Raw genomic sequence first — 12,796 nt, forward strand, 5'->3', positions numbered from 1 at the left:
CGCTGTTCCATGTCAGCTGCAGATTGTGGTACACAAGGACTCAGCCAGGCTGTGCCCTCCTAGTGACGCAACACTTTCAGCGTTGCAACAGGTCAAGAGCAATGCAAGTACTTTCTGAGTTCCCGCAAATACAGGAACTCCTCCCACTTTGTCGATAAGCAAACAACCATAAGCAAACTTAGGGAGGCAGGTCAACCATGCCATTTGGGAAACGTTAATTGTTATGCTCTTGGTCAGACCAAGTCTCGAAGAGATTTGAACGTTGATGATTATCAGGCTACACAGGACTGGACTGGGACCAAAATATGTAGCCTGGCTCTCACGCAGACCCTTCGTGCTTCGTGCATCTTCGTTAAACTTTGTGAGCTAACAACCATTGTGTGAGAACCGGGTTACAAAATATGGGCATGGCTGGGCATTTTTGCTCAGTCAGCCCTCTCTAACCTGAGGGCCAATCTCTAAGAAAACACAAAAAGCTCTAACAGCATGGCCCCCTGAGGACAGTCAGCCCACCTGGAAATGCCCTGTATGCCAGATGACTACTCTGATACCAATGGCATGGTGGTGCACCAAAGAGTAGAATACATCAAACTTAGGTGTTTTATTATATTTTTGATTTATAAATGATTGGACTATACAGAATTTTTTATACCTCTATCTCCGACAGAACAGTGGAGGACAGACAGGAAATGAGCGGGGAGAGAGAGAGACAGGGAAGGATCGGCAAATGACCCAGGCCAGAACAGAATTCTTATTAATTCAAACTAGTGGGAGGATTTACTAAATGACAATTTACATACATTTGTATGGAATGCCGAATAATGAGCAAATAGATCTGATCTGTAATTTGTTCTTTCTTTTTGCTTCATGCCGATGTTTCTTCTTCATCTAATCAAACAAGGCTTGTAGTTTTAGGGTCAAGGATCGATGCACAGCTCCCAGGTGCTGGTAAACGTGGATGTTTAACAATTGTTTAACAACAACAATAAAAGAAAGAAGTTTACAGTTGTACATGACTTTGTTCATTTATTCAGAGCGAGTGGGATCAAGTCCGGTCTCTTAAATGGGCAAGATTTTCCACATTACATTACATTTAGGTAACGCTTTCATCCAACGATTTACAGTTATTGTTTTTCAGGGTATTGTTTACAGTCCCTGGAGCAATGGGAGCTTAGCCATGGACGGAGGTGTAGGGAGAGGTCAGGTGGGATTCAAACCCAACCCCAAGTTTGAAATACCCCCTCCCTAACCGTTAGGTCAGGGGTGGGGAACATTTTTCATTCGAAGGGCCGCTTCAAATTGCTCCAAGAGCCGTAAAAGTCCTCCAAGGACCGTGCTTTGAACACAAACCTGGATTTCGCCCTGCACTTTAGGCCTAAATGGAAGGCAGCCACCTTTACAACAGACCCCACCATCTCTAGGTCCCCTTGCAAATGGAATTTCTAAGATTCCTTTTCAAAATATGTCATATTTCATATGAAGCTGCATAACATTAAAAGTATGTCAGGGGCAGATAAAACGGCTTCAAGGGCCGCAAATGGCTCTCGAGACATAGGTTCCCCACCCCTGCATTAGGCTACGGCTGCCCGGCCACGGCTGAACATGTGGCTCGAACATGTGGCTGCTCCCTGCCCCTGATGCAAAAGTCAGACTGCACTTGTGCTCCACACGTGCTCCAGCTGGACTTGGCAGCACATCAGAGGGCCATAGAGCCACGTGACGGCCTGGCCAGTGCCCCCCCCCGATCCCCTCCTCACTTCAGGTGTGCCAGGATCCTCTCACCAGCTTGGTCCCGACAACACACCTGCGGTGTCGCGGGCGGGAGCCCAGACGAGACAACACAACAAGGGTCAAGTCAAGTCAAGTCAAGTCAAGTCAAAATTAAAGGGGTATGCCACTATTTTGGGGCTTAATACAGTTAAAATCGTTGGCCAGGGTTTATATAGGTGGTAAAGTGTCTTATTTTTCATGTAAGCCGTTGTCTTGTTTTAAGACAAGTTAAAAGAGGGAGTATGTCGCTAAGCTAGTGAAAGTCAATGGATCCGTGTAGGAGCATGTCGCTAAGCTAGTGAAAGTCAATGGATACGTGTAGCACAAAATATGGGGTGTCTTTAATGTTTTTGGCACTTTGAAACGGCAGGAGTGGAATATCAATGTCAGACAAATCAAAGGGAGTCTGTTTGTTTCATGTATATGGCACAACCGGTTCCTCCACTGGGACCACCCTCAGGGTAAACCAAGAGAAGCTGAACTATGTCCCGTGATGTATTTTCGTCACCAGGTATCTGATCTTGACGGATTAAGTTCAGTCACAAAAATGTATGTTGAACCTGAACTTTTAACGTCTTTGCTGAACTTGACATTCACGGTGGGCCGTTGTTTGGGGGGGTTTCCCTATTGTTAGTTGGCATTTTGATGTCACAATGGGTGGGCGGAAGGGGTCGTCATGGTTTCTTTATTTGCTATTGTTATTGCTATGTTTGTACCAAAGCCTGAGGGTCTGAGGGCTATATGATATGTGCAACATAACTCGTCGCCCACCCCCACAGCCCCCCCCGTACAAAAATAGGTCCCAATTCCCCAAGCGATAAAAGCACTGAATGAGGTCAAGTAGGTATGCAGCCACCCAATGTGTGCAAGTGTGAATGTCAATTGCTGTATTCTATGTTTTATGTTTATGTGCTTGTCTGCTTATATGTCTCATTGTGTCTTACAGTATATCACGAAAGTGAATACACCCCTCACAGTTTTGCAGATTTTTGAGTATATCTGTTCATAGGAAAGCATTACAGAAATGTAACCTTGACACAATGATTATTGACCTTTTAACAACATATTAAACCGCTTAAATTTCTTGTTCACTCAGAAAAAAACAAAATACAGCCATTAATGTTTGAACATGTACTCACAAAAGTGAGTACACCCCAGATTAAAATCCGGTAGAGAAGGGGCTATGTTGGCTCGAATCGTCTCGAAATGAAACGAAATGAAAAGGGATGACAAGGGAGGTCATCAGTGAACGTTTCAACCTTTCATTGCATTGAACCTTTAAATTTTGAGTCTGCATCTGGCTTAAATAGATTGGTGTGAGATTTGAATGCAATCCTATGGAGAATATCATGATCTGCTTCAGTAGTCACAGTGCATGTTGACATGCATGTTTCTTTTAGGTGTATTTCAGATTGCCAATGTTGACAGCATTCATGCATCCCCAAACCATGTCAGTCCCACTACCATGCTTGGCTTATGAGAGGATACACCTTTTTTGTAAAACTCACTTGTTTACCACCACACATGCTTGACACCATCTAAAGCAAATTTGTTTATCTTGGTCTCTTCAGATCACACAACATGGTTCCAGTGATCCATATCCTTGGTCTGTTCATCTCTCTTGAGACCAAGATAAACAAATTTGCTTTAGATGGTGTCAAGCATGTGTGGTGGTAAACAAGTGAGTTTTACAAAAAAGGTGTATCCTCTCATAAGCCAAGCATGGTAGTGGGACTGACATGGTTTGGGGATGCATGAATGCTGTCAACATTGGCAATCTGAAATACACCTAAAAGAAACATACATGTCAACATGCACTATGACTACTGAAGCAGATCATGATATTCTCCATAGGATTGCATTCAAATCTCACACCAATCTATTTAAGCCAGATGCAGACTCAAAATTTAAAAGTTCAATGCAAAGAAAGGTTGAAACGCACACTGATGACCTCCCTTGTCATCCCTTTTCATTTCGAGACGATTCGAGCCAACATAGCCCGTTCTCTACCGGATTTTAATTTGGGGTGTACTCACTTTTGTGAGTACATGTTCAAACATTAATGGCTGTATTTTGTTTTTTTCTGAGTGAACAAGAAATTCAAGCGGTTAAATATGTTGTTAAAAGGTCACTAATCATTGTGTTAAAGTAACATTTCTGTAATGCTTCCCTATGAAAAGATATACTCAAAAATCTGCAAAACTGTGAGGGGTGTATTCACTTTCGTGATATACTGTATGTGTTTTGTGCCAGCGAGTGTAATGTAAGAACAACAATTGCCCCGCGGGGACAAATAAAGCTCTAACTAACTAACTAACTAACTAACTAACTAACTAACTAACTAACTAACTAACTCAACTTAAAGGGGTATGTCACTATTTTGGGGCTTAACCCCTTAATGTGCGCCGTACCTCCAGTGGCACGCTGTAAGAGTCATTGATATATAACTACCATAGCACTACAATACTATGACACAACACATGCCTTTTAGTAATGCACCACGACTTGGTCATTACCATACTGGTAACAACAAATTTATAAAGCCGCGTCTTAAGGGGTTAATACAGTTAAAATCATTGGCTGGGGTCCATTGACTTTCACTAGCTTAGCGACATACTCCCTCTTTTAACGCTTAACATGAAAAATAAGACACTTTACCACCTTTATAAACCCCAGCCAATGATTTTAACTATATTAAGCCCCAAAATAGTGGCATGCCCCTTTAAGTTGAGTTAGTTAGTTAGTTAGTTAGTTAGTTAGTTAGTTAGTTAGTTAGTTTAACTAGTTTAACTAGTTTAACTAACCAACAATAGGGAACCCCCCAAAAAAACAACGGCCCACCGTGAATGTCAAGTTCAGCAAAGACGTTAAAAGTTCAGGTTCAACATACATTTTTGTGACTGAACTTAATCCGTCAAGATCAGATACCTGGTGACGAAGCAGTAAAAACATCACGGGACATAGTTCAGCTCTCTTTTGGTCTGCCCTGAGGGTGGTCCCAGTGGAGGAACCGGTTGTGCCATATACATGAAACAAACAGACTCCCTTTGATTTGTCTGCCATTGATATTCCACTCCTGCTGTTTCAAAGTGCCAAAAACATTAAAGACACCCCATATTTTGTCTCAAAGTAGATTCAGTTGTTATTCAGTTTCAGTGAATGGCATCTGACCAATGGATGGGTATGGGCGGGGTAACGTATTACATTGAAGACCGGTTCCCCCTCTGGTTCCCTTTCATGTGTGAGAGTAGCCTACTTTATATCTTTGTCTTTCTAATGTATTTCTAATGTGTGTGATAACGTCACATTATAGTGTGATTGTATTGTCTTCAAAACAGAACACAACACAAGGAATATCGTGAGAAAATAAGTGCAAATTAATTTCCCATTTAGGCCAGTGCTCATATTTAGTTCCTTTTTTCCAAAATTATTTTCTTTGGTGCATTTTAGCCATGCTTTACATTCATTTCCAATTTTGTCAGCTCTCCATTGATAGCCTATTAAAATGGAAGCAAAAATCAACATAGTGGTAAAGTTTGTAATGGAAACGCAGCTGAGCTGACTGACCACTAACTGGCCTCGGCTCGACCTCGACAGGACACAAGGCAGGCCTATGTGTAGGCCTGGATTAAGGTGGTCTTGGGCCCCTAGGCTACAGGTTGCTGTGCCCCCCCCCCCCCCGGAAAGCAAATTTCATGACGAATAATTTACATAGAGAGTGTCATAATTACGAGATAGGAATTAAGGATAACATGTCTACCAACTCCACACAACATTTCCAATACTACATCTAATCATAATTCTGCAATTTGTGATCACTTTTCACTTTTGACCAATCAGCTATGACTAATCAACTATTTTCCCACCAACTTCCTTTCTCTTTTTCTGATTAGTGCTTCCAAATTTACACTTTAAACCAGGGGTGTCAAAATTCAAAGTCTGGGACGAAGGCAGCGGGCCGGACAAGGCAAATGACAAATTAAAATTGCGCGAGCACGCACAAACAGCAAAAGGCAAATTTCACAAACACTCATTCCCATCATAATTAGATGTTCCTGCGCATACTCTCTACGAGGTGAGATAGCCTATTAGGCTATTGCTCTGCATGGGCTCACTGTGAGACACCAAATTTTAATGTTACTGTAAATTAAACGGAGTCAGCGACTACAGCCTAATATAGCCATCTGATATCGCTGGCCAGATTTACCCGCAGCGTCTGAGTTTGACATTTTTATAGCACCGCCATAAACTTGCTGACATGGAGGATGCGGGAACTTGGCACCTCTTCTGGAGTTGAATATGCATTCCTTCCGAGAGTCAGATTTGACTTCCTACAGGACAATCCCACTTTGTCTCCATGCACGTGCACCTTCGCTCCGCCTCTCTGAGTATTGACTATTTAAATACAACCCCGAGGATGGACGAAGCTACAGGGCAATCATCGCCGTTGACACAAGGTTCTCTCTTTCCTTTAGTTTCTCTCCTAACTTTTGTTTTATAATGGATCAACGTTTTCCAACGAGTGTGCGCGTCATCGGAGTGATGCACAAGGAGAAATCTAAGGTAGGTTAAAGTGGGAGAATTAATTAATAGCTCAATAATCTACATACACATGGGCTACTGGAGACGGTAATTTGAACTTAATTGTTTTATTGTGAAATGTTATCTGTTCTCGTTTGCTAATCTTCTCGCTATTGCTTTGTAGATGTTTATGGCTTCTGTGATCTGGTCAGACAGAAATGAAGTGGTCATCTACAGGTCCTTCCAAGACTTCAAGAAACTCCATGTAAGTTCACTGATATCTTCTGAGAGAGGGGGAGAGAAAGAACCTCAAGAAGTTAGGTTGTTACATCTTGATGAGGAAAATATTTTTTAAAGGTGTTTTTTCTTCTTCTTTACTAACAGAAACAACTGAAAAAGAAGATTCCCACCCAAAATCCATTTCGCAAAGCAGACAGAGTTCTTCCCAGATTTAGAGGTAACTTCTAGATAGATTTAAATACTACAATGAAATAATGCTGTGCAATTCCTATTTCCACATTATGTACATCTATTATTTCACACAATTTTTGTCTGATGCATCCTGTTGACTTGATCAATAAGTACACTCTAGGCTATAGTTCAACCTATAACCTATCTCTATTTTATATTCAGAGAAGAATGTCTGAAGAATCATCCTGGCTTTACCAGTAAATACAGTGCAATTTAGCCTAACTTACCATGTGCCACCCACCACATTAGTTTTAGTATAATATATTTTTTAATCAATAAATACAGTAGGATAGTGCCAGTTGATTGTCATTTTCTGATAACATCCACACTAGTATTATACGTACAGTACATGTTTGAAGTACCACATCATCCTGTTAGTTGTGTGACATGTGCCATCATGACATTTTGTTTTACCTGCAGTGGTGAAGAAGAACTTTCAGAAGAAAGGTTCCAATAAGAGTCTGCTGCGGGTGAAGGCCCTGGAGAAGTACTGCACGGAGCTCCTGCAGTGTGACACCAGCGTCAGCCAGAGTTCAGAGGTCGTCCAGTTCTTTCACCCCAAAGACCACGACCTGGAGCCGGAGTTTCCCAAAAACAGGTATGTGTGTTTTTTTTTTTAAACATTTATATGGACATGCTCTATTTGAAAGGACAAATAGAAATTGATATTGCATTATAATCTCATTTAAGTCTTATTTTCTCCATCCATGGATCGGGATTTTCTGATTAACGATTTTAGTTTATACACCTATAAATATGTATGAAAATGTGGGTTCGATTTTTTTGTAATGATAATACCACATTTTGTTACCAGCATAATCCAATAAACTATTATTAAGCTATTATTACTAGGCTGTCATGATATTGGGTGAGCGTTGGGATGCTTATGAAGAGGTCAAGTGGGCATTTCTTCCAAAAAAATGTTGAGAACCACTGATCTATGTGAGATCTACAGTATGTCTTCAGTGCTATGTATGTCTAGTACATGTGGAGATTTGACAAATTGCAATACCAATAGCAATAGCAATTATTGCAATAGAATTTGCACAGCACAGCATCTTACACAATTGTCTATAGATAAGAAAGAAATAAAATAATAAAATAATAATGTATAACAACAATAAATAATGAATAAATAACATATAGCCTATATAATAAATACGGTAAATTAATAAATTCCGCCATTCTGATCTCCGTGTCCATTCCTTTCCAGCATCATGATCGTGCCCTCAGATGACCTCTCGGAGGGGGTGTCGGAGCTGCAGGAGAAGCGCCTGAGCATGGGCAACATCACACAGCCGTTCATGAGCCAGAGCTACCGCGCCGTGGCCCCCTACGAGACCAAGGACACCAAGAGCAGGCCCTTCAAGGTCACCGTCAACGAAACCCTGGACGTGCTCATCAAGGACCCTAAAGGTATTAGGCTTAGCCCGTTAAGACATGCCATTATGAATTTGTTGTCACCAGAATGACAATGACCAAGTCGTAGTGCATTACTAAAGGCCCTGAGTTATGTCATAGTATTGTAGTACTGTGGTAGTTAACTTTTCAATGACTATAACTGCGTGCCACTGGAGGTACGGTGCACATTAAGGGGTTAGGGTTCATTTTGTCCAATTGTTGTGGAAGTCGCTGCCTTCACTAGTGCTGGGGGAACCTCTGCAGGTCCATTTCAAGCTAGTATCTCCTGTCCTCTCCTTCATTCCTTCCCCTTCTGAAAAGTGAATGAGAAACAGATTGAGTGTGTGCGTGTGCGTGTGCGTGTGCGTGTGTGTGTGTGTGTGTGTGTGTGTGTGTGTGTGTGTGTGTGTGTGTGTGTGTGTGTGTGTGTGTGTGATGGAAAGTGGATGTGCTCTACTGTATATGGACGTGTGCTTACGTGTGTGCCGGTCGGGGGTGTTCTCTGAAAATGTGGAGAACGTGTGTGAACGTCTGAGAATGTGTGGAACTCTGTGTGCGTGGCGTGCGTGCGTGGCGTGCGTGCGTGCGTGTGTGGAACAGAAATGGGCACACTGTACCGTGTGCGTCAGCCATGTCCTGCATCTCAAGGCATGGAGAGGGTCTGTTTACATGCTGTTACTTGTTGGACCACTTCTGTCACACTTGTTTGTCACCGTTTATTATGTCACCGTTTTATTTTAAGTCGTCCATTCCAGTGCTGTCTAGTCCTGTTTAGTCCCAGGGCTGAATTAAATATTACTGAGAGCTGCAGCAGGCTATGTTGGACTCTAAACACAAACAGATAATTGGAGTGCTTCTGGGTCTTCTTGACATTTTCCCTTGGTGCTCATCAGTGTAGGGGCTCTCAAGTTTAAGTCCAGGAAGAGAAGTTCTGAGGCACTCAAGGTTGCGATTTTTTAAAATACTTTTTATTTGGCTACAATGCCTATGCGTTTCATTAAGGCAGAAATGCGTAGGCATTGTAGCCAAATAAAAAGTATTTAAAAACCGCTACGTTACCCATCATTTCAGTTTTTAAAACTTCCTCTTACAACTTTGAAAATATACTTTTTAGGGTGCTAAAATGCATCTGTCATAATGGTGTTTTAATCCACATGTCGTGTTCATACATAGACAGATTAAAAAAATATCCACGTTTAAAAATATATGTATTGGTAAACAGCGTCCTAGAGAAGTGGAGAAAAATGTTTCCAACCTTCACAGAATGATTAGAATGTTCAGTATGCTACTGTGTGTGTGTGTGTGTGTGTGTGTGTGTGTGTGTGTGTGTGTGTGTGTGTGTGTGTGTGTGTGTGTGTGTGTGTGTGTGTGTGTGTGTGTGTGTGTGTGCATATGCCTCAAGGATGGTACAGTGGAATAGCGGTTGAATGTTTGTCTTGTGCTGTTTGATTGACAGGCTGGTGGCTGGTAGAGAATGAACAGAAATGTTTGGCCTGGTTCCCTGCCCCATACCTGGAGCCCTGCGACGAGGAGCAAGATGAATACCGTGACACTTTCTCTGAAGGTATATATAGGCAAAATTATTTATATTGAAGTTATTGATTATAACAATAATGTTTTGCTCCATTGATAAAGCGGGCTCAATTCGCCCAGGAGGAATACCTGTAAATCACCATAGAAGTTTTTTTTCCTCTACCATTAGGCGGGGAATGAGTTTCCACTCTTAAAAATGTCCACAAAATCTTCAAATTGGAACAGATTTCAGTATGTCTGGCTGCAGCATCTCAAATGTGGAAATGTAATGTGTGTTTATTTAGAGCAGTGCCAAGCTAACGTTAGATGTTACACGTCTTTATCAGAGTAAAAAAAATGTCTTCAGTCCAAAAATCAATCGAAACGTTATAAATGAAAGCACATCAATCTTCCATACTGTATCTGAGATGGTGCTGTGACTCTCCTTCCTACTAGGCCAATACTGTATCTGCATCTTTAATGCATCTAATACACAGTAATGGTAACCAATGATGTGTGCACTGCCTCATTGTGATGTCCTTTCTATATAATGCACCCATAGATATGCTGTACTGCGCTGCGAGGAACTACGTCTCCAAGAACAGGGATGAGGTGTCAGTCAGCATGGGAGCTGTGGTGGAGGTCTTGCGCAAGTCTGATGATGGCTGGTGGCTTATCAGGTGAGTGACCTATAGACGCCTCGACCACCCAAGTAACCAAACTAGGAAATCTGGGGAAATCCAAAGAAACAGTGAATCAGAAAAAAAATAACACATAAATAATAATGTGTGTGTGTGTGTGTGTGTGTGTGTGTGTGTGTGTGTGTGTGTGTGTGTGTGTGTGTGTGTGAGTGTGTGTATGTATATATATGAGAGTAAAGTTCAATAAATCCAGACAGAGTACACTATAAAACGCCTTCTAGAGTGTATTTGGTCCCAGACTACGCACTAAGTGTTGAATTAACACTGCATTTTTACTGTGCATTTACAGCACTGTAAGGAGTCAAAGTGCTCCAACAGTGCTCCAGCGGACATACCAAGCACATACCTGTAGACTAAGCCTTGATGAAGACCTGTGCTTGGGTTAAACCATGTTGGCTTTTCAATGCATACTAGCCAGGAAGGATTAACTTAATGCTTTGTAGCCTAGCGTGCGCCGTTAAGCTTCCCTGCTTAACATTCTAACATAACTAATTTTACTCACCTTGTGGTCTTTAGTTTTTAGCCTATTTCCTTAGTCTTAGTCTCTAATTAGTCTCTAATGTCTTTCTGTAATGTTAAGTGTTACCCAGATGATAAATTGAGTCAGAAGTAACTAAGAGTTCCCTCCTCATGTTTCTTTGCTTTGAACGGTGCCGTCCTGGGTGAATAATTGACCGTTTATAATGACTCAGGCTACTGTGTCAGTGTGTGACATGTCTAATGTGTGACAGTAATCCACTGTGTGTGTCTAGTGACACTTATCGTTCTTAATTACTCTCTTGTTTCAGTCTCTCTCTCTTTGTAGACACAGCTGTATGGTTTGGCTATAGTGTGTGCCATTGGGCCATTGTGTCATTTCACAGTCTTTAACACTTGTAGCCTCTTAGTGCAAATGGGCCTAGTCAATGGGCATTTTCAGTCTTTGCTGTAAACACTCAGTCTTTGCTGTACTACACAGTAAAAATAATGCAGTGTTAATGCAACATTTTCGATTTAACATCTTCTACCGTAGATTGCATTTCCAAAGTATTGTCTGGGGGTGGGGTTAGATGACAACGCAGTGGCCCTGTTTTGATAATAACAACCCTGTGGTTGGGGGCTCTGAGTTCAAAGAGGTTAACTGCTCTCTTGTTTCCGTTCTCCTGTCCCCTCAGACACGACAACAGAGTTGGCTACGTGCCCTCCATGTACCTGCAGCCCTACAACAACCCCTTACTCGGCCTCCAGAAGAAGCTTCACAACTCCACATTCAACCTGTCCGCCCTCGCCAGCACCACCACGCCCATGAGCTCCAGGAACGCCACCCCACAGCCCCCCACCATGATGCCCAGGCCAGGCCACCTGAACCCCCTCAGCAGCCGCTCACGCTCCCTTGCCGACCTTCTGGAGCCCCGGGCACCACACGTGCATGGCGCCAACACCAGGATGCCCGCCACCGCCACAGGGCCGTTGGGTGAGGAAGGCGAGGGCGCAGGGGGCGCCGTGGCAGGTGGCAGCCGCAAGAGCAGCATCAGCACGGGCAGCGCCGAGACCGACTTCAGCTTCAGCTCCTCCGGCAGCTCGGACGCCGAGGCCCAGACCCAGACCCAGCAGCAGGGGACGACAGCCAGGGAGGCTTCTCCCGTGCAGGCCCAGGTCGTGGCTGCTGCCTCTAGGCCTGACACTCCAGCTAGCTCTGGTGGCGGTCCCAGCACCAGCAGATCCTCCTCCCCTGCTGGTGGCATTAATGGTGGTGGTGGTGGTGGTGGCAACAGCAGTCCCACTGCTAGAACCCCAGCTCTGGCTGTCGCGGCTGCTGCTGCTGCTGCTCCCAGGGTGCCCCCCAGGCCCCAGGCACAGGAGATCTTTGCCCGCTGCACCACCTACACCCGCAAGGCCGCCATGGCCTCCCGGGCACGGCTCATGCCACAGCAGATGCAGATCCCCACTCGCTAACTACTAGCGTGAGACAGTTGAGCTAGCGCTAGAGCACAGTTGATGCTACAGTACAGCAAGTTGAGATTCCCACACGCTAGCTAGCGCAAGATAGCTGAGCTAATGCTAGTGTAGCCCTGTGCTATATTTTGCATTTAATTAATGTGAAGGTTGAAAGTGTTAAAATGTTTAAAAACGTTTGTAATGTATTTTCTAAGAACTTGTAATAATTCTATGCCATTGTACTTTTGTTTCTGCAATATTGTATTTAATTTGCGTTTTCAATATGTGAACATTTATTTTCTTGAATTCTGATTGGCCAAGGACACTGACCTGTGAACTGTTGCGCAATGGGAAGTGACTCGCCATGCGGTTTCAGTTCGTCGGAGGATGGTGAAGGAGACAGGCAGCAATGTTTGTGCTCTCCTGCTAGCAGGGGATTAGCTCTAACTTTCCTAGGCAATGGGGAAGTTTATACTGCAAAGTGGTCGCCTGGGGTACTTTTA

General features: G+C 43.2%; 1 protein-coding gene across 1 annotated transcript; it reads left to right on the plus strand.

The window, feature by feature from the left end:
• Positions 1–6,216: 6,216 nt before the first annotated feature.
• noxo1b (NADPH oxidase organizer 1b) lies at positions 6,217–12,414 on the plus strand. The gene is made up of 8 exons (XM_063221273.1): positions 6,217–6,333; positions 6,476–6,556; positions 6,676–6,748; positions 7,183–7,360; positions 7,976–8,178; positions 9,620–9,727; positions 10,238–10,355; positions 11,531–12,414. Exons 1-8 carry the CDS (start codon positions 6,271–6,273, stop codon positions 12,309–12,311), a joined length of 1,605 nt encoding a protein of 534 aa, XP_063077343.1. The 5' UTR covers positions 6,217–6,270; the 3' UTR covers positions 12,312–12,414.
• Positions 12,415–12,796: the final 382 nt, after the last annotated feature.

This window comes from Engraulis encrasicolus, chromosome 17 (genome assembly GCF_034702125.1).
Source record: "Engraulis encrasicolus isolate BLACKSEA-1 chromosome 17, IST_EnEncr_1.0, whole genome shotgun sequence".
In the NCBI taxonomy this organism is placed as follows: Eukaryota; Metazoa; Chordata; class Actinopteri; order Clupeiformes; family Engraulidae; genus Engraulis; species Engraulis encrasicolus.